We start from the raw sequence: 23,021 nt of genomic DNA on the forward strand, positions 1-23,021 counted from the left end.
CCAAAAAAAAAAAATCATAATAATAACAATAACTTTGTATGAATACCTATTGTAACGTATGATTAATGTGAAACTTCAATAAATACATGCAAATGTAAACCTACAGTAGTTCAAAAAAAGGTAACATACACACATGGTAGTACCTCTTGTGTAAGAAATGGGGTTACTAGTTGACATGTCCATGCATGGTTTCCGCAGAATTGTTTTTTACAGCACTGTCAAATCCACAACCGCCTTCGAACTATGATCTGATTGGAACTACATTTTTGTAAGATAGTTTAAATTATTGCTCTTTGAATGTCTACAGCCCTGCCTATTGCAGCCTTTTTTGGCACTGGTTGTCTGGAGTTCTAAAGACATCATTCTTAACGCTATCGACAGACTGGAGTTAGAAAGTATTGCGATGTGTTGTCTATTTATAGGACAATGTGATGTGACTAGATTCAATTGAAGTTGAAATAAGGACAGAGTTGTACAGCACTGTTTATGGTCAAGCTGGACATTTCTACGGGGATCTGATATCACAAAGCCTGAGAGTTTCACCGATAACACGAGCCAGCTAGCTGCACATGGTTGAGCCTCCCAAGGGGTGTGCTACAGGCCTCTGACTTGCTTGCTGTATAATGGACTAATAGCTGTCAGCCAGGACAACTACAACCCACCAGCCTTAACAACAGCCAGGGCTGCGGGCGAAGGTGGTGGCAGTGGAGCAGGGCTGTACAGTAAAAGCCAAGGCTCTGAGCAAGACAGTAAGTTTTTAGCAGTGTTAACTCCAACTACAACGGTGCTGGGTGCAATGATCGGCAGAAGGCGGCAGAAAGGAGAGCGGAGAACAGAGTGAAAAACACCAAGGGTAGAGCAAGGGCTGCAAGTTCTGAGATAAAAAGAAAACACATAGCCACGTCCCACTGCAGTACAGCACTGCAGCCACAGGAGCATAGTAGTCTCCAACCCCTCCAGAGAAAGCAGACAAATGGGCAAGCGGCCTCTTGTGCACTGGGTTCATTGGTACCGGTAGGGTCCATGCAGAGTACAGCAAGTTTCACCCTGGATGTGGGGCTTTTAATTTGTCGACACACAGCACCAGGGAGCTAGGTTGCACCCTGTGGCACAGTGATGTTGTTAAAAAAGGCATTGCAACTGTGAACTGACACAGGTACATTGAGGGAGCCCTCTTTTGCAGTAAACAGCATGCTTATCACATATCTACCCTACTAACATAGCTGAAAGCTAAGAAGCCCTTGGTTCAGCCTTCACTGGAGCATCTGCTACTACGTGAAACCACGGAAGCGACCAGAGTGCACATGCTGCAACTAGCCTTAGCACTTGCAGCTAACCCCGAGGAATGGTTAAGCTCCTTGTCTCCTGAGTAGTTCTGCTCACTGTCCATGCCAAGTGACTGTCTTGGAACTCAAGTTCATGCTTTCACCAGTAACCTTTTTTTTGGGCTACTAGATAGTGCGTTTAGCATTAAGCATTTTGGCACTGGTCTTATATAATATAGTAGCTCTACTTGTGAGGGAGAAGTCATGACTGCTACAAAACTACAAAGGCTTTAATGCGATCTCAACCTTTTTTCACTAATGAGTCAATTCCAGAGATGCCAGTAGGATCCGTACCTACCTTCGGTGCCTAGAAGTCATTGACACCTGCTAACTTGGAGGGGTGCATGGATCATATGGAAATAAAGACTATGGAAAAGTCACTTCTTTAGGGAGACTATTTTCCCCGACCTGGATATTGAGCTGAGTTAAAATCAACACCAACAAGTAGTTCCTGATCACTCATTGACTTACTGCCCAAAGAAAAACACAGCGAGCAACCCCAGCTTTTCAGTAGAACTCCCAGTGAGAGTTTCTCTACCAACTCCAGAATGTCTGGTATCCCAGAATTGTGCCTGGCTCCACACTCATTGTGTAACCTCCCGAGAAACTCTGTTCACCTCTTGGAATCCCTACACTATCAAGAGAGAATCTTGTCCTCGATATGGACTATGTTGGAAAAAAAACAAAAAAAGTCAGTGAATATATCTAATATTTTGGCATCCCCTCTGTCCCTATCAAAGTCAATCATCTTGGACAAAAGACATCTATTGGGAAAGGCTACACCCCCAAGTGGAGTTTATTAATCTGAATCCTATAGAAATGAATCCCATGGGGAGGTCTCTGTGCCTGATCAACTCTAAGGATTCGGGCACACAGGCTGGCATCTCTTCAATGTAAGAAAAGGAATAATGAGAGCTAGAGTCTCTCGACAGAGCAGATTTTCTCCCTACAAAATCTGTTTGACCGAATGTAAAACAAATATTCCTTTTTCTATATTACAAAATAGATAAGTACCAGCATTACCAAGACTCACAGGAGAGTAAAGCAAGAAAAACAAAGAAGACAGTAATAAAAAATAAAATAAAAAAAACACACGAGGAAGAATAAACAGCGTAGAATTTCCAAAAAGAGGGCAAAAATATTTCTGCTTCAACTGAAATCCTACCTTGGACTCAGAGAAGAGTGGTGAGTGCTTTAAATAAGTAAATGGTTGGAACATCCCTCGCCCAAATGTCTTCAGAACCTACGTCAAAAATATGAGCAGAGGACACTTTATCTACTTCAATCATGAACATCCCTTAAGAGGTCCCTATTTATCCCTTTAGCCCTCTCGCCAAGATGTTCTTTTCTAAAGCGGGTGATAAAGGGGTCTATAATTGTAATATGATGGGGCTAGTAGGGGATAAGATCTTCTTTAATTTACTGAAGGAGCTTTTGATGTTTGAATGTATCACCATTTTCAACCAAGAATTGTATTTGAATAGGTCTTTTGGAGTGGGCTGCTCTGCTGATATACCTCAGCTTCATACAGTTCAAAGCAGTGATCTCTCACTAGTACAAACTGCGAATCAAGGGACAAACTGCAGTGCTAGAGCCACTTTTAATTCTAAAGTGGTATCTAACCTTGTATTACCTGTATTATACCTTGTATAACTAAACAGTTGTGATGCTGGGGTACTGATGTAATTCTCTTACAGGAAGAGGATATTAGTATCCCCTAGTCGGTCCCCCTTGTGCCTTTTGGACTCCTTGCCAAAGGAGAAATTAAATAACTTTGCCTCGTTTGGAGTTGGGGGATTTCCCTGTTCTGTGGGATAAAGTAGAGGAACGCCCCGGACCTAAACGCTGAAGTGTAGATTTGGAGTTGCGTGGCAGGTGTCCTTAACTACAAGAGTTCAAATGGGATATATTGCAAAAGAAAAACTTAGTAATAATCTTCAAAAGGTTTCCTGGAATGCGGTTGGATTACTGACAGATCGTAATAAAATATTATTTTTGAACGGTTTGGAGGCTGACATAATATGCATCCAAGAAACCCGACTGATTGGATGTTAGAAGGATACTTTGTTTTAAGCTGCCCTGCAACCCTTCCAGGAGGGGACATACAAAAGGAGGAGTTGCAATACTGCTGAGTGCCAACTACAGTTGGACATTTAATGAATTCACATGACTCAAAATTAATCCAGGAGGTTAAAATATTTCTTAAGGGGGAACAGGATAGTGATGAATTAATATTGGTGGCTAATGTCTATATCCCCCCGATCCTATTTATGGTCAACTGGTTTCAGACACGTGTTCCTTTAATGCTAGTATTATGAAGAGAGGGGTTTGTAAACTTGTCGCATTGGTAGATGGCCTAAACACTAAAATTTTAACTAGTGGTTTATGATCATTCGCAAACTAACACAAATGGGAAGCATTAAAATTCCCCCAGCAACTGTTTCTCCTATTTGTAGGGTAGATAAAAGAGAATTACTGCTGCTGGAAGTTTGAAGTAAAAAAGAATTCTTAATAGTAAATGGAAAAAAGGAGAATGATACTCCTGCACATAGTACTCAATCTTCTTCCAGCTGTTCAATTATTGAGCATGTAATCATTCCATTTTCAACATTCAATATAAACTCAGATATGAATGCCTCTGATAATCCATCCTTATAGTAAACATAAGTTGGTTTCCTGAAAGATTGATGGTGCTCTAATGGAAGTAGGAACTTGGAATTTCAAAGTTATAACAGTAACAATAGACAAAATAGGGCCCCAGAAATCTCCCATGTTATTAGCCTTGCTGGGAACGGCAGGAAAAATATTTGCTAGGAATATCCTGGCACCAAGTCGGCTGAAAAGGAAAATACTCTCCATATGGAACAGGAGCGTTTTAGGAAGAAACACTGTACACTTGATAATATCTTAATGTTGAAGCTTATAGCGGAAACATGTTTACATTCAAGGGTTTAAGGTATACGTGGCATTCATCGACTTTTCCATATTGTTTATTGGGTGGACCGTTCAACATTATAGAAAAAGTAATGAAGCTATGCATGCCTGGGACTATTTGCATTAATAGTTGCAGTCAATACTTCATCTTGGTGTGAGGTGTTGCTGAGCGGGAAATCAGGATTGTCTTCCATAATTCAAACCAAAAATGGTTTGAAACAGGGTTGCCTGTTTGTCAATGTTGGTTTCAGACTTCCCCAACAGTCTAACAACTAGTAAGGGGGGTCACCACTAGGATCGATGGTCATCCCCTTTCCTGCTCGATGTATGCAGATGATATTGCAATACTGGATCTAACCCCAAAGGCTTGAATAATATGCTGTCTTTTTTATAGCAGCATGCCACCCATCACTTTTTAAAAAGTAACATCTCAAAAAGTAAGGTATTAATTCTAGAAATAGAAAAGCCCAGAAGATCAGTAACTATGTCTGGTTTTAGGACCAAAGAAGCTGGAAGTAGTGAATTCATATCCCTATCTGGGGAAAACTGCAACAGGTAGCTTAGTTGAAAGGGTACATATTGATCACTTTTCCGCCAAAACGTCCATGCATGTAAATGGGTTGCAAGATTTTTGTAACACGCTAAGTTGGAGACATTTTCTTCATTTGATATTGGTTTTTAAGGCGAAAGTTCCTTTGACATTATTACATGCTAATGAATCAATTAACTTGTTGAAGTGTGATTTCTTATTAAAAAAAAATGGAAGGGCAAATGTTATGTAAATTTTGTAAGTTTAATTCATCTGTTTAGTGCCTGCTTATGGCTGGAATGCAGCTTAACAAGCTGCTATGGGCAAGGGCTGGCTATTGTGATTTGATGAGGCTCTCAGCTTGGAAAGAGTGAAGTGAACTCTGAACGGCTTTTTGTACTCTACATTTTTTGGCTCAGAACTAGGAAGATGTACATTTTCCAGGGACTTCGCTCATGCACTAAATCAACTCAATCTACAGGAAGCTACACTGGCACCTCTCTCACATTCAACTAAAAGGTTTCTCAAAGAACGCCTCCAGTATTATTAGCCAACGATTGGACATAACATACTTTGTCTCAACAACAACAAAAAAGTGTGAAGGAGTTATCTCTTCCTATCACTCCAAGTTATCACTGCAGTGCAAGTCTTGGACTCTGGAGCATGGTCTTCGCAGATTCTGGACATTACTACTAATGAGCTTGCTCTCACTAAATGTGCTACAGCAAATTGATCTAACTCTGGAATTCTTTGCAATATGGGTATACAGGATTGTAATCATATGTCATTTGTTTGCCCTACACTGATTCTTCTCTGTTGCCACATTCTAATGGCAAAGTTTTTAAAGAATATTAAGTCAGTTGTGGTGGCCTGAGAATGTCTCTATCACCAGAAAAATGAGGTTATCCGTGCAACTGTACTGACTTTTTTAAATATTTTTTCCAAGTGTATATTAATGTAATGTATGTCTTTCGCTTTATCTTGTTTTATGTGGACCTCTTTGAGTCCCAGAACAAAGAATGTAATTGAGGAACTGCTAGGAAATTTTACAGCTAAGTGGTACTTTTCTAACTGAAAGAGCTGTAATTTGAAAAGACGCTGCACCAGGGCTTCGTTATATAAACTATGTTCTCCACCTCAGAATGAACGTTCAGCAGCCCAATAGGAGGCAGAGTTTCTGTATTGTCCTTGGATGAAAAATAAGCTGGAAAGAACACTTTATGACGTGCAGTAGCAGTTCAACTAATAGATCACCACACCACAGCCTTATGTTATACAGATCATTAAAATACTTCAAACAAAACAATACCGTGGTGTAGGAAGTTGGCTCTGTATGTGCTATTTCAAAGTAAGGAATAGCATGCACAGAGTCCAAGGGTTCCCCTTAGAGGTAAAATAGTGGTAAAAATAGATAATACTAATGCTCTATTTTGTGGTAGTGTGGTCGAGCAGTAGGCTTATCCAAGGAGTAGTGTTAAGCATTTGTTGTACATACACATAGACAATAAATGAGGTACACACACTCAGAGACAAATCCAGCCAATAGGTTTTTATATAGAAAAATATCTTTTCTTAGTTTATTTTAAGAACCACAGGTTCAAATTCTACATGTAATATCTCATTCGAAAGGTATTGCAGGTAAGTACTTTAGGAACTTCAAATCATCAAAATTGCATGTATACTTTTCAAGTTATTCACAAATAGCTGTTTTAAAAGTGGACACTTAGTGCAATTTTCACAGTTCCTAGGGGAGGTAAGTATTTGTTAGGTTAACCAGGTAAGTAAGACACTTACAGGGCTTAGGTCTTGGTCCAAGGTAGCCCACCGTTGGGGGTTCAGAGCAACCCCAAAGTCACCACACCAGCAGCTCAGGGCCGGTCAGGTGCAGAGTTCAAAGTGGTGCCCAAAACACATAGGCTAGAATGGAGAGAAGGGGGTGCCCCGGTTCCGGTCTGCTGGCAGGTAAGTACCCGCGTCTTCGGAGGGCAGACCAGGGGGGTTTTGTAGGGCACCGGGGGGGACACAAGTCCACACAGAAATTTCACCCTCAGCAGCGCGGGGGCGGCCGGGTGCAGTGTAGAAACAAGCGTCGGGTTTTCAATGCTAGTCTATGAGAGATCTCGGGATCTCTTCAGCGCTGCAGGCAGGCAAGGGGGGGATTCCTCGGGGAAACCTCCACTTGGGCAAGGGAGAGGGACTCCTGGGGGTCACTTCTCCAGTGAAAGTCCGGTCCTTCAGGTCCTGGGGGCTGCGGGTGCAGGGTCTCTCCCAGGCGTCGGGACTTTAGGTTCAAAGAGTCGCGGTCAGGGGAAGCCTCGGGATTCCCTCTGCAGGCGGCGCTGTGGGGGCTCAGGGGGGACAGGTTTTTGTACTCACAGTTTTAGAGTAGTCCTGGGGTCCCTCCTGAGGTGTTGGATCGCCACCAGCCGAGTCGGGGTCGCCGGGTGCAGTGTTGCAAGTCTCACGCTTCTTGCGGGGAGCTTGCAGGGTTCTTTAAAGCTGCTGGAAACAAAGTTGCAGCGTTTCTTGGAGCAGGTCCGCTGTCCTCGGGAGTTTCTTGTCTTTTCGAAGCAGGGGCAGTCCTCAGAGGATGTCGAGGTCGCTGGTCCCTTCGGAAGGCGTCGCTGGAGCAGGATCTTTGGAAGGCAGGAGACAGGCCGGTGAGTTTCTGGAGCCAAGGCAGTTGTCGTCTTCTGGTCTTCCTCTGCAGGGGTTTTCAGCTGGGCAGTCCTTCTTCTTGTAGTTGCAGGAATCTAATTTTCTAGGGTTCAGGGTAGCCCTTAAATACTAAATTTAAGGGCGTGTTTAGGTCTGGGGGGTTAGTAGCCAATGGCTACTAGCCCTGAGGGTGGGTACACCCTCTTTGTGCCTCCTCCCAAGGGGAGGGGGTCACAATCCTAACCCTATTGGGGGAATCCTCCATCTGCAAGATGGAGGATTTCTAAAAGTTAGAGTCACTTCAGCTCAGGACACCTTAGGGGCTGTCCTGACTGGCCAGTGACTCCTCCTTGTTTTTCTCATTATTTTCTCCGGCCTTGCCGCCAAAAGTGGGGCCTGGCCGGAGGGGGCGGGCAACTCCACTAGCTGGAGTGTCCTGCTGGGTTGGCACAAAGGAGGTGAGCCTTTGAGGCTCACCGCCAGGTGTGACAATTCCTGCCTGGGAGAGGTGTTAGCATCTCCACCCAGTGCAGGCTTTGTTACTGGCCTCAGAGTGACAAAGGCACTCTCCCCATGGGGCCAGCAACATGTCTCGGTTTGTGGCAGGCTGCTAAAACTAGTCAGCCTACACAGATAGTCGGTTAAGTTTCAGGGGGCACCTCTAAGGTGCCCTCTGTGGTGTATTTCTCAATAAAATGTACACTGGCATCAGTGTGCATTTATTGTGCTGAGAAGTTTGATACCAAACTTCCCAGTTTTCAGTGTAGCCATTATGGTGCTGTGGAGTTCGTGTTTGACAAACTCCCAGACCATATACTCTTATGGCTACCCTGCACTTACAATGTCTAAGGTTTTGTTTAGACACTGTAGGGGTACCATGCTCATGCACTGGTACCCTCACCTATGGTATAGTGCACCCTGCCTTAGGGCTGTAAGGCCTGCTAGAGGGGTGTCTTACCTATACTGCATAGGCAGTGAGAGGCTGGCATGGCACCCTGAGGGGAGTGCCATGTCGACTTACTCGTTTTGTCCTCACTAGCACACACAAGCTGGCAAGCAGTGTGTCTGTGCTGAGTGAGAGGTCTCCAGGGTGGCATAAGACATGCTGCAGCCCTTAGAGACCTTCCTTGGCATCAGGGCCCTTGGTACTAGAAGTACCAGTTACAAGGGACTTATCTGGATGCCAGGGTCTGCCAATTGTGGATACAAAAGTACAGGTTAGGGAAAGAACACTGGTGCTGGGGCCTGGTTAGCAGGCCTCAGCACACTTTCAATTGTAAACATAGCATCAGCAAAGGCAAAAAGTCAGGGGGCAACCATGCCAAGGAGGCATTTCCTTACACAACCCCCCCCCAAACGAAAGAGGATGAGACTAACCTTTCCCAAGAGAGTCTTCATTTTCTAAGTGGAAGAACCTGGAAAGGCCATCTGCATTGGCATGGGCAGTCCCAGGTCTGTGTTCCACTATAAAGTCCATTCCCTGTAGGGAGATGGACCACCTCAACAGTTTAGGATTTTCACCTTTCATTTGCATCAGCCATTTGAGAGGTCTGTGGTCAGTTTGAACTAGGAAGTGAGTCCCAAAGAGGTATGGTCTCAGCTTCTTCAGGGACCAAACCACAGCAAAGGCCTCCCTCTCAATGGCACTCCAACGCTGCTCCCTGGGGAGTAACCTCCTGCTAATGAAAGCAACAGGCTGGTCAAGGCCATCATCATTTGTTTGGGACAAAACTGCCCCTATCCCATGTTCAGAGGCATCAGTCTGCACAATGAACTGCTTAGAATAATCTGGAGCTTTGAGAACTGGTGCTGAGCACATTGCCTGTTTCAGGGTGTCAAAGGCCTGTTGGCATTCCACAGTCCAGTTTACTTTCTTGGGCATTTTCTTGGAGGCGAGTTCAGTGAGGGCTGTCACAATGGATCCATATCCCTTCACAAACCTCCTGTAGTACCCAGTCAAGCCAAGGAATGCCCTGACTTGAGTCTGGGTTTTTGGAGCTACCCAGTCCAGAATAGTCTGGATCTTGGGTTGGAGTGGCTGAACTTGGCCTCCACCTACAAGGTGTCCCAAGTAAACCACAGTTCCCTGCCCTATCTGGCATTTGGATGCTTTGATAGAGAGGCCTGCAGATTGCAGAGCCTTCAAAACCTTCCTCAGGTGGACCAGGTGATCCTGCCAGGTGGAGCTAAAGACAGCAATATCATCAAGATAAGCTGTGCTAAAGGACTCCAAGCCAGCAAGGACTTGATTCACCAACCTTTGGAAGGTGGCAGGGGCATTCTTTAAACCAAAGGGCATAACAGTAAACTGATAATGCCCATCAGGTGTGGAGAACGCTGTCTTTTCTTTTGCTCCAGGTGCCATTTTTATTTGCCAGTACCCTGCTGTCAAGTCAAAGGTACTTAGAAATTTGGCAGCACCTAATTTATCAATGAGTTCATCAGCTCTTGGAATTGGATGGGCATCTGCCTTGGTGACAGAATTGAGCCCTCTGTAGTCCACACAAAACCTCATCTCTTTCTTTCCATCTTTGGTGTGAGGTTTGGGGACTAAGACCACTGGGCTAGCCCAGGGGCTGTCAGAGCGCTCAATTACTCCCAATTCCAGCATCTTGTGGACTTCCACCTTGATGCTTTCTTTGACATGGTCAGATTGTCTAAAGATTTTGTTCTTGACAGGCATGCTGTCTCCTGTGTCCACATCATGGGTACACAGGTGTGTCTGACCAGGGGTCAAGGAGAAGAGTTCAGGAAACTGTTGTAGGACTCTCCTACAATCAGCTTGCTGTTGGCCAGAGAGGGTGTCTGAGTAGATCACTCCATCTACTGTGCCATCTTTTGGGTCTGATGACAGAAGATCAGGGAGAGGTTCACTCTCTGCCTCCTGATCCTCATCTGTTACCATCAACAGATTCACATCAGCCCTGTCATGGAAGAGCTTAAGGCGGTTCACATGGATCACCCTCTTGGGGCTCCTGCTTGTGCCCAGGTCCACCAGGTAGGTGACCTGACTCTTCCTTTCTAGTACTGGGTAAGGGCCACTCCATTTGTCCTGGAGTGCCCGGGGAGCCACAGGCTCCAGAACCCAGACTTTCTGCCCTGGTTGGAACTCAACCAGTGCAGCCTTTTGGTCATACCAAAACTTCTGGAGCTGTTGGCTGGCCTCAAGGTTTTTGGTTGCCTTTTCCATGTACTCTGCCATTCTAGAGCGAAGGCCAAGTACATAGTCCACTATGTCCTGTTTAGGCTCATGGAGAGGTCTCTCCCAGCCTTCTTTAACAAGGGCAAGTGGTCCCCTTACAGGATGACCAAACAGAAGTTCAAAGGGTGAGAATCCTACTCCCTTCTGTGGCACCTCCCTGTAAGCGAAAAGCAGACATGGCAAGAGGACATCCCATCTCCTTTTGAGCTTTTCTGGGAGCCCCATGATCATGCCTTTTAATGTCTTGTTGAATCTCTCAACCAAGCCATTAGTTTGTGGATGGTATGGTGTAGTGAATTTATAAGTCACTCCACACTCATTCCACATGTGCTTTAGGTATGCTGACATGAAGTTGGTACCTCTGTCAGACACCACCTCCTTAGGGAAACCCACTCTGGTAAAGATACCAATGAGGGCCTTGGCTACTGCAGGGGCAGTAGTCGACCTAAGGGGAATAGCTTCAGGATACCTGGTAGCATGATCCACTACTACCAGGATATACATATTTCCTGAGGCTGTGGGAGGTTCCAGTGGACCAACTATGTCCACACCCACTCTTTCAAAGGGAACCCCCACCACTGGAAGTGGAATGAGGGGGGCCTTTGGATGCCCACCTGTCTTACCACTGGCTTGACAGGTGGGGCAGGAGAGGCAAAACTCCTTAACCATGTTGGACATATTGGGCCAGTAGAAGTGGTTGACTAACCTCTCCCACGTCTTGGTTTGTCCCAAATGTCCAGCAAGGGGAATGTCATGGGCCAATGTTAGGATGAACTCTCTGAACAGCTGAGGCACTACCACTCTCCTAGTGGCACCAGGTTTGGGGTCTCTGGCCTCAGTGTACAGGAGTCCATCTTCCCAATAGACCCTATGCGTTCCATTTTTCTTGCCTTTGGACTCTTCAGCAGCTTGCTGCCTAAGGCCTTCAAGAGAGGGACAGGTTTCTTGTCCCTTACACAGCTCCTCCCTTGAGGGTCCCCCTGGGCCTAAGAGCTCAACCTGGTAAGGTTCAAGCTCCAAAGGCTCAGTTCCCTCAGAGGGCAGAACTTCTTCCTGAGAAGAGAGGTTCCCTTTCTTTTGCTGTGTTGCAGTTGGTTTCCCAACTGACTTTCCTGTTCTCTTGGTAGGCTGGGCCATTCTTCCAGACTCCAGCTCTACTTGTTCACCCTGTGCCTTGCATTGTGCTCTTGTTTTCACACACACCAGTTCAGGGATACCCAGCATTGCTGCATGGGTTTTTAGTTCTACCTCAGCCCATGCTGAGGACTCCAGGTCATTTCCAAGCAGACAGTCCACTGGGATATTTGAGGAGACCACCACCTGTTTCAGGCCATTGACCCCTCCCCATTCTAAAGTAACCATTGCCATGGGATGTACTTTTCTCTGATTGTCAGCGTTGGTGACTGTGTAAGTTTTTCCAGTCAGGTATTGGCCAGGGGAAACCAGTTTCTCGGTCACCATGGTGACACTGGCACCTGTATCCCTCAGGCCCTCTATTCTAGTCCCATTAATTAAGAGTTGCTGTCTGTATTTTTGCATGTTAGGCGGCCAGACAGCTAGTGTGGCTAAATCCACCCCACCCTCAGAAACTAGAGTAGCTTCAGTGTGGACCCTGATTTGCTCTGGGCACACTGTTGATCCCACTTGGAGACTAGCCATACCAGTGTTACCTGGATGGGAGTTTGGAGTGGAACCTTTCTTGGGACAGGCCTTGTCTCCAGTTTGGTGTCCATGCTGTTTACAGCTATGACACCAGGCCTTTTTGGGATCAAAGTTTTTACCCTTGTACCCATTGTTTTGTGAAGAGGCTCTGGGCCCACCCTCCTGTGCAGGTTTTTGGGGGCCTGTAGAAGACTCTTTACTATTTTTAGTTTTGGTTGTCTCATCACCCTTCCCCTGGGGAGTCTTTGTGACCCCTTTCTTTTGGTCACCCCCTGTTGAAGTCTTGGACACCCTTGTCTTGACCCAATGGTCCGCCTTCTTTCCCAATTCTTGGGGAGAAATTGGTCCTAGGTCTACCAGATGCTGATGCAGTTTATCATTGAAACAATTACTTAACAGGTGTTCTTTCACAAATAAATTGTACAGCCCATCATAATTACTTACACCACTGCCTTGAATCCAACCATCTAGTGTTTTCACTGAGTAGTCTACAAAGTCAACCCAGGTCTGGCTCGAGGATTTTTGAGCCCCCCCTGAATCTAATCCTATACTCCTCAGTGGAGAATCCAAAGCCCTCAATCAGGGTACCCTTCATGAGGTCATAAGATTCTGCATCTTGTCCAGAGAGTGTGAGGAGTCTATCCCTACACTTTCCTGTGAACATTTCCCAAAGGAGAGCACCCCAGTGAGATCTGTTCACTTTTCTGGTTACACAAGCCCTCTCAAAAGCTGTGAACCACTTGGTGATGTCATCACCATCTTCAAATTTTGTCACAATCCCTTTGGGGATTTTTAACATGTCAGGAGAATCTCTGACCCTATTTATATTGCTGCCACCATTGATGGGTCCTAGGCCCATCTCTTGTCTTTCCCTTTCTATGGCTAGGATCTGTCTTTCCAAAGCAAACCTTTTGGCCATCCTGGCTAACTGGATGTCCTCTTCACTGGGGCTATCCTCAGTGATTTCAGAGGTGTTGGTCTCTCCTGTGAGGGAACCAGCATCTCTGACTATTATTTTAGGAGTCAGGGTTTGAGGGACCCTGTTCTCCCTAGATAGGACTGGTAGGGGGGAATTTTCCTCCAAGTCACTATCCTCTTCCTCTGAGTTGCCACCCTCAGAGGGGTTGGCCTTTTCAAACTCTGCCAAAAGCTCCTGGAGCTGTATTTTGGTAGGTTTGGGGCCCATTGTTATTTTCTTTATTTTACAGAGTGACCTTAGCTCCCTCATCTTAAGATGGAGGTAAGGTGTGGTGTCGAGTTCCACCACAGTCACATCTGTGCTAGACATTTTGCTTCTAAAAGTTGGAATACTTTTTAAGAATCTACAACTGGTTCTAGAATCTAATTCAAACTTTTACAAACTTTTAAACTCTAAAAGAAATGCTAAACAGGATCTAACACAAGGCCCTAGCAGGTCTTTTAAGAATTTAGAAAACTTTTCAAATTGCAAAAATCAATTTCTAATGACAATTTTGGAATTTGTCGTGTGATCAGGTATTGGCTGAGTAGTCCAGCAAATGCAAAGTCTTGTACCCCACCGCTGATCCACCAATGTAGGAAGTTGGCTCTGTATGTGCTATTTCAAAGTAAGGAATAGCATGCACAGAGTCCAAGGGTTCCCCTTAGAGGTAAAATAGTGGTAAAAATAGATAATACTAATGCTCTATTTTGTGGTAGTGTGGTCGAGCAGTAGGCTTATCCAAGGAGTAGTGTTAAGCATTTGTTGTACATACACATAGACAATAAATGAGGTACACACACTCAGAGACAAATCCAGCCAATAGGTTTTTATATAGAAAAATATCTTTTCTTAGTTTATTTTAAGAACCACAGGTTCAAATTCTACATGTAATATCTCATTCGAAAGGTATTGCAGGTAAGTACTTTAGGAACTTCAAATCATCAAAATTGCATGTATACTTTTCAAGTTATTCACAAATAGCTGTTTTAAAAGTGGACACTTAGTGCAATTTTCACAGTTCCTAGGGGAGGTAAGTATTTGTTAGGTTAACCAGGTAAGTAAGACACTTACAGGGCTTAGGTCTTGGTCCAAGGTAGCCCACCGTTGGGGGTTCAGAGCAACCCCAAAGTCACCACACCAGCAGCTCAGGGCCGGTCAGGTGCAGAGTTCAAAGTGGTGCCCAAAACACATAGGCTAGAATGGAGAGAAGGGGGTGCCCCGGTTCCGGTCTGCTGGCAGGTAAGTACCCGCGTCTTCGGAGGGCAGACCAGGGGGGTTTTGTAGGGCACCGGGGGGGACACAAGTCCACACAGAAATTTCACCCTCAGCAGCGCGGGGGCGGCCGGGTGCAGTGTAGAAACAAGCGTCGGGTTTTCAATGCTAGTCTATGAGAGATCTCGGGATCTCTTCAGCGCTGCAGGCAGGCAAGGGGGGGATTCCTCGGGGAAACCTCCACTTGGGCAAGGGAGAGGGACTCCTGGGGGTCACTTCTCCAGTGAAAGTCCGGTCCTTCAGGTCCTGGGGGCTGCGGGTGCAGGGTCTCTCCCAGGCGTCGGGACTTTAGGTTCAAAGAGTCGCGGTCAGGGGAAGCCTCGGGATTCCCTCTGCAGGCGGCGCTGTGGGGGCTCAGGGGGGACAGGTTTTTGTACTCACAGTCTTAGAGTAGTCCTGGGGTCCCTCCTGAGGTGTTGGATCGCCACCAGCCGAGTCGGGGTCGCCGGGTGCAGTGTTGCAAGTCTCACGCTTCTTGCGGGGAGCTTGCAGGGTTCTTTAAAGCTGCTGGAAACAAAGTTGCAGCGTTTCTTGGAGCAGGTCCGCTGTCCTCGGGAGTTTCTTGTCTTTTCGAAGCAGGGGCAGTCCTCAGAGGATGTCGAGGTCGCTGGTCCCTTCGGAAGGCGTCGCTGGAGCAGGATCTTTGGAAGGCAGGAGACAGGCCGGTGAGTTTCTGGAGCCAAGGCAGTTGTCGTCTTCTGGTCTTCCTCTGCAGGGGTTTTCAGCTGGGCAGTCCTTCTTCTTGTAGTTGCAGGAATCTAATTTTCTAGGGTTCAGGGTAGCCCTTAAATACTAAATTTAAGGGCGTGTTTAGGTCTGGGGGGTTAGTAGCCAATGGCTACTAGCCCTGAGGGTGGGTACACCCTCTTTGTGCCTCCTCCCAAGGGGAGGGGGTCACAATCCTAACCCTATTGGGGGAATCCTCCATCTGCAAGATGGAGGATTTCTAAAAGTTAGAGTCACTTCAGCTCAGGACACCTTAGGGGCTGTCCTGACTGGCCAGTGACTCCTCCTTGTTTTTCTCATTATTTTCTCCGGCCTTGCCGCCAAAAGTGGGGCCTGGCCGGAGGGGGCGGGCAACTCCACTAGCTGGAGTGTCCTGCTGGGTTGGCACAAAGGAGGTGAGCCTTTGAGGCTCACCGCCAGGTGTGACAATTCCTGCCTGGGAGAGGTGTTAGCATCTCCACCCAGTGCAGGCTTTGTTACTGGCCTCAGAGTGACAAAGGCACTCTCCCCATGGGGCCAGCAACATGTCTCGGTTTGTGGCAGGCTGCTAAAACTAGTCAGCCTACACAGATAGTCGGTTAAGTTTCAGGGGGCACCTCTAAGGTGCCCTCTGTGGTGTATTTCTCAATAAAATGTACACTGGCATCAGTGTGCATTTATTGTGCTGAGAAGTTTGATACCAAACTTCCCAGTTTTCAGTGTAGCCATTATGGTGCTGTGGAGTTCGTGTTTGACAAACTCCCAGACCATATACTCTTATGGCTACCCTGCACTTACAATGTCTAAGGTTTTGTTTAGACACTGTAGGGGTACCATGCTCATGCACTGGTACCCTCACCTATGGTATAGTGCACCCTGCCTTAGGGCTGTAAGGCCTGCTAGAGGGGTGTCTTACCTATACTGCATAGGCAGTGAGAGGCTGGCATGGCACCCTGAGGGGAGTGCCATGTCGACTTACTCGTTTTGTCCTCACTAGCACACACAAGCTGGCAAGCAGTGTGTCTGTGCTGAGTGAGAGGTCTCCAGGGTGGCATAAGACATGCTGCAGCCCTTAGAGACCTTCCTTGGCATCAGGGCCCTTGGTACTAGAAGTACCAGTTACAAGGGACTTATCTGGATGCCAGGGTCTGCCAATTGTGGATACAAAAGTACAGGTTAGGGAAAGAACACTGGTGCTGGGGCCTGGTTAGCAGGCCTCAGCACACTTTCAATTGTAAACATAGCATCAGCAAAGGCAAAAAGTCAGGGGGCAACCATGCCAAGGAGGCATTTCCTTACACGTGGTTTCTAATCAAAACTGCCCAACTTCTCCCACCCTCCCCCCAAACAAAAAAACACACTTGCCTCACGACAACGCACTTCTAGCCCAGCAATATTTCAGAAGCCCTACTTCTAATCTGTTGTCATCTAACACGAACCTGGGTATAATGTACAAATGCAAGAAAAATCAAAATGCACATATATGCTCAACATTTATTTGAACAAATAACTTTCCAAACTAAATTCACACATCTAGTTCACACAATTTCTTCTCCATGTACTTCTCTGAATCCTTTGTATCTTATTTGTGTAAATAGGTTTTTCTCAAATGACCGACCTTTGGTCTATTTTTGTCTAACCTACAATTCTTATTGTAAATTCCACAAAGTAAAGTAAACAAATGTTGTTCTTAACTACTTAAAACCACAACAATTTAGCATATTAAAAGAGCCCAAAATATACAACATAACACATACATTGTGTGCGTAAACACAAACCAATTTAAAACCAATTCATTCCAAAAACATAGTCAAAGCTCAGTGCTCAGAATAATCCAATAGCTGCTCATTTGTGAATAAATAAAATGAACGGTGTTACCTGGACTGTCAACATCCTACATGTTATAAAGATAGTTAATGCTGTGGCCCTGGTCAATTAGAGTCAGATGTATAAAGTGTGAATTACACATGGAGAAACATGGAGGCTATGGCTTTGTTCTCATGGAGTACTCTTGCAACTAATGTAGTAAGCGTATTTTAATCCATTCACCGTCGTACATAGTGACAATACATAAATCTTCCTAGAAGATACATCTGTTATTGTAACAACAACAAAAAAGAAAGAATGGGGATGTAATGGTATGCTTACATACAAGGTTCAAGATTGCCTGAAATAAGCCCCTCTAAGCAAACATCTTTTACAGAAAAAATAAAAACAGAAATAAGGTTTATGCTATATTTGTATAGATCCCAAAATCGCGTCCTTATTCTATTTAAGAAAAGCGTTCCTATTCATGGCTTTGTAAGCGTCCTTCAAGAATTTCTGAAATGTAGATGCTAACTAGACATTAGTCACACTCGGACACATTTCTATCACTGTCTGGCATTGCCTCATTCCTAGATGGCAAAATACTGGCTTTAGCCAATAGCGCCTTAAAGCCTTCAATTCACTACCGGGGGCTGACTACATGCAGCAGTGATTCGAATTTATAATTACACAGTCTGCAAACCAAGGCATTAATTGAATAATTTTCATACGCTTCCCATGTGAACTTCCTGTCCTGCATACTTGACCATATTACTTCCCTCAATGAGCCAGTGTGGACAGCATTGAGCTTAACATAATGGCTTAAGAACAATCCCCCATGATCACTTACATACTTAAGACGAATTTGAGCTGATGGAATAATCGTTAATAGCAAGGGCACTGAGCTTTGTCCAACCAGATTCCTAGACGATCCTTGAATGTTAGCAAGCCATAAGGCAGTGTTGGAATAAATTTGGCATCGATGATGCAATCAACTGAGTATAAGTCAGGACCTCTCATTTGTTTTAGCAATTTTTGGAAGCTAGCAGAAATGGCTTTAGACATTCCTTTCATCACCAGGAGCGTGTGCTTGCTACGAACCATGCTGGTTGAACTAAACGCCAAAGTATTTCAAGATTGGTACCTGCTCTAAATTTACCTGGCCCACACATGATTTAGCTTTCTTGATTTCCTTTTTTCCATAGACCAGTGGTTCCCAATCTTTTGACTTCTGTGGACCACGCACTTTATCAGTACAGGAACCCACACTGAATCATTATTGGAATCTGGGACCACCTCCCTCCCCCCAACCCCACCCCCACCCCCCCAATGAGTCATTACTGAAAGCTGTGGACCTAGTCTGTTAATATTATTAAAATTTCAAAGCAGCCCGGGAACCCCTAAGGAGGCTTCGTAGTCCCCAGGGGGTCCCCGGACCACAGGTTGGGAACCACTGCCATATACCATTATTTTTGTGTTTGAGGTAATAATGGAGCTCTTATTTGCATTACAAGAGTGGGACAAAGCATTCAGCAATCTTTGCAAAGCAACAACTATACGACCAAATATGATTCTATCATCTGCATATTCTAAACACTGGAGGTGAGTGCCGGCAAACCTGGGTGGAAATGTTTTCACTTCGGCTAATGTGGTACTTAAGACTGCCAAATAAAGATTTGATAGCAGGGGAGCCAAAATACACCCCTACTTTAGCCCTTGGTTCATCCAGATCTTTTTTTGAGGTCACCCTGGTGGAAGAAACTAACTTTCACCAAAGTCTTTATAAGTAAATTCATAATGGCTTGCAGAAGCGTAGCCGGTATCCCAAATTGGGGAGCTTCTTCAAAACCTTGCTCTGTCGACTATCAAAGATGGTGGTGTAATCTATGAATCCTGCATAGAGAGGTGGTGCTTGGTTTTTCTTTGATGTTTCAATCAAAGATGAGAGAATCACCAAATGATCTTCTGTGGAGCTGCCATGTCTGAATTCTGACTGTCTAACAGGTATAAGTGCCTTACCCGTAGGCCATTTTTCAAAGTCTGAATTTTAGGGTTTAGCAAAGCATTTCCTGTCTGCACTGCCAGTGTTTCAGACAAAGCAGTGCTGCACTGTAAGGGTACTATTACAATTTACGCTTGGGGGGTTCAGGCAGGTACTAGGTATTAATGCAGAACCAGAGCTCAATAATCCACTCAACCACTCGTATTGGCGAGTCTCATTTGATCAGGTCGAGCTATTTATAATAATTACTCACATGTCCCTTCTGACAAGTTGACACTGAACAGGTGCTCTGTTAAGTTCAAAAAGTGGAGGGGCAATTTGATCTGTATTCACAAAGGTCAAAAGTCAGTTTTTCTTACAATTAATTTTCCTTCTGACTGCAGAGTTCCAGGACTTTGTAAGGTGAACTGCGTGACCTGCTGCTTAGAATGTAAAATAGAAGGATACTGGGAGTCAGGTTTTTCCTAACACACAACATTTAAATGACTAAGTCAACTGTGCAAACATTTCAAAATATATTTCAGTAGTTGTGAAAGCCCTTTTTGTATTTCTGTGTGATGACAAAATATTTTAATAGGATGAAAACAAATCAGAATACTTTACATGTTGATGTGCAAAGGCTATGTTTTCTGAAACACAATTTTCACAGATTGTTAATACAATATATAGTTTTATCAGTAAATCTGCAAGTTAGTAGAGAGTTTTTTTGGACATTTCTTGGAAAGTTACTGTGTGTAGAGGACAATATGTTACCACATCATGGTTTAGTAATATATGTATTAAAACTGAGTGTTTAAACAAACTGAGAAACACTCCTGCCCTGATGGCAATGTTGTCAATAAACTAAAAGAAGTCCTACATTATGTGGGCTAGACCTCATGAGGATGTGTGCTAGATTCTTGTGATGCACGCAGCAGACTTTAGTCTACTTAATCAAACAAAAGAGTATTTTTTGTAGTGCAGAAATCCTGAGCTCACATATTTGAAGGTGCAATCATATGTGAGAATAAAGAAAAAGGTGACTAAACTATTTGCCTAAGATCACACAATTTGAGACCTGTTTATGGGTCACGTACATTACAGTTAAGATTATTTAAGTTACTCGACCTGTAGGTCTAGTAAAACTTTTATGATTTTTGTAACCCTGAGAACAAGGACTGTAATAGTATATAAAATGGAATATCTAATCAGTGTAGATAAACAGATTAATAAAGTACTATTACTGTGTTTAAAGAGAACAACAAGGCTCACAAGAGCAAAGAGAAGTAAAAATTGTGTTTAAGGCTTTGTGTGTGATTGTACACGTATGATAAGCTACACAGGGCATATATGGTCACATTTTTAACAGTTGCTGACTGCGTAAATAATGCATATCAGTGAATTATGTTGATCTACTTGTGTGTTTATATTTTAAAGTGTTAACTACCTCTGAATATGGGATGCACAATATCGGGCACGCTATTACACTGGTCACATCCCGGATTTGCTGGATTTTCACGCAACATTATCACTGAAATGTTGATTATGCAAATGGCCTGGTCTACAGGATTTCTCTCTCAGCCTTGAGACAATTCTAGAGATTTCAGAACTGGGCACATGGTCACTTTTCCCCTCTCATGCCTTGAAGGCTCTTCAACTGTTACCCATCACAAGAATAGCTCCATTAACACCATTATTTGTAACACATGGTAATACACAATAAATATGATTGAATTCCTTCAAATGAAAATCAGAAAAGAATACCACCATATGAATTTATGTGCCAGATTAATACCACAATTATGTGTTCCATCTCAAAATGGACAAATTATGGTACTCCTTCCCAGCAAACGTAAGAGTAAATTAAAAACAACCAGAATAAAGGCATAACTGGTTACTTCCAAAATGACCACACCCGCCCATATATACTTGCACCTAAAATGAAAGTACTATCAAACAAACAAATATTTTGGTTTCTTTTGCCTGCTGAAGGTTGCACGACGGGTATACTGTTATGTCTGCACTAAACAAGGACATGTATTATCTACAGTAATCTACATGCACTGTTTTCTTCATTTGTTTCTTGCACAAAACGGCATGCTTTTTTTTCTATATGTACGTGTGCAAATAGCCTATGTCTCAACTCTTAGCCCAAAACATGTTCTTTGTCAACTTGGTAATCACACATCTGCAACACAGCAAGTGCCTACGTTTTCTCTACCGTATCTATTCAATCTCCTTTCTTTCACACAAGCTGGCATACCCTTGAATGCGCCCATCCCAACAACCACCCGGGCATTGACGTCTAACTCCAAAATCGGTGCTTCCGACTGCAATATCTATTCACCTCACTAATCATCACTAACAAAAACAACCTCTAATATATAACATCCCTGCATTTCACCACTAAGGTAATGCATGTAAGGGGCTCTTATAACAACAAGACTATCACTTACATTAAACACACTAAATTTACCAGTAACCTTGGATTCCCGAGCAGCGTGCTTCAACGCATTGTCGGGAGCAGCAAATAAAACCAATTCTAATACAATCGCTTCCAACGCCGGTAGGGTACGGGTACACTTCAACCAGTACTTGTGCTATACATTATGTAGCAAGTTGTAGCCAGGATTGACAGTACAAGAGGAGATGCTGATCTATCATTGTTAATTACGAATTAGTTCTTGCTACTGCGCAAGACCCTCTTTTCACCTCTAGGTCACCCTTGGGGATGTGTCTGCTTATAAACACAGTGTCTCTAGATTCGTGTGGGAGATTTCAAGCACTAGTACCTAAGAGTATGCTCACCAATCATTATGACTTTAAAGTATGATACAGTTCTTGCTACTACGCAAAGCCCATTTTCACCTCTAGGTGACACATAGGGGAGGTGAGTCCTTATCAACACACTGCCTCTGGCTTCGGGTGGAAGTAAGTTTGAGACATCAGCAGCCGATACCTACAGGAGTAGGGTAATTGCAGCCACTGACGCAAGATAGTGCGCACTGGTGTGGTTTGCATGCGTCAGTCGTCTGCGGCTGCACGCTGGTGTCCATGGCTGCTGATAGGGGTAGTCAGTTGTAAACAGTACTGGCCATCTGCAGAAACAGGTGAGGTGTTGATACTTACAGCGCCGGAGCCACTTCAGCCAGTAGTGCACCACCATGCTGTGGTGCTTGCGGTTCTCCAAGCACCATGCGCTCAGGCTCTGGATGGACTCCATGGTGTTGGTCACTGTCTGCATTTTCCTGTCCAGTGCGATTTCCAGGGCCCCGGACAGGGCTCGGCCCTTGCTGTGGGAACTGCTCCCGGCCGCCATCTTCCCGCACTGGCGGGTGGCGCGCACGTTCAAGCACCGAGCGCGCGCGCCGCACGCGACACAGCCAAGTCTAGCTACAACGCGCGACTGTCAGGACAACACGGAGCAAGCGCATGCGCAGTGAGGAATGCTCGCAGTAGAAGGCCCGCCTCCTCAGGGGTCACGCCCCTTCGTGAGCACCTCGAGCATTTGGGCACGTTTGTTGCAGCTGTCCTAGTTTTACCCCCAGGAGCCTGCGGGATCCCTCTTTTTAGAGGATCCCCCCTCCGAGATTTGAAAGAGAAAAACAACGCCCTGGTTCCTCTGTGATCTATTGCACGAGCTCAATGTTCTGCGCTTTCATTCCCTGCCGCACGCGCATTCACTGCCAACTTCTTCATACACATCGCTCGGCGAGCAATGCGCGTGCGTTGACGTACGGTTGATCCCATTAGAAGAAACGGGAGGGGGTGTAAACGGCTGGAATTGTGCGCATGCGCTTGTGATCTGGGCTGTTCCATCATGAGAAGTGGGGAGTTGCTGTTTTGAGAATCACACCGTTCACTCAAAATACAACCTTATGGTGATATAATAAAATATTCAGATATATGGATCATACGTTGCCAGTGAAAGAAACCAGATAGGAAAATGTAGTATTGTACCGACAACACCCTGGGGGTAGAATAGC

General features: G+C 44.8%; 1 protein-coding gene across 4 annotated transcripts in view; it reads right to left on the reverse strand.

Annotated features, from left to right (window-relative positions):
- RPRD2 (regulation of nuclear pre-mRNA domain containing 2) overlaps positions 1-22,758 on the reverse strand; it is a 162,620-nt gene extending 139,862 nt beyond the window's left edge. For all 4 annotated transcript variants that reach the window (XR_011200055.1, XM_069218560.1, XM_069218561.1 and 1 more), the window contains exon 1: positions 22,165-22,758. Coding sequence is in view for 3 of the 4 variants with exons in the window: in XM_069218560.1 (XP_069074661.1) it covers positions 22,165-22,354 (190 nt within the window). In the remaining variant the exon portion in view is untranslated. The remainder of the gene's footprint in view (positions 1-22,164) is intronic.
- Between the last annotated feature and the right edge of the window lie 263 nt (positions 22,759-23,021).

This window comes from Pleurodeles waltl, chromosome 12, assembly GCF_031143425.1.
Source record: "Pleurodeles waltl isolate 20211129_DDA chromosome 12, aPleWal1.hap1.20221129, whole genome shotgun sequence".
Lineage (NCBI taxonomy): Eukaryota > Metazoa > Chordata > Amphibia > Caudata > Salamandridae > Pleurodeles > Pleurodeles waltl.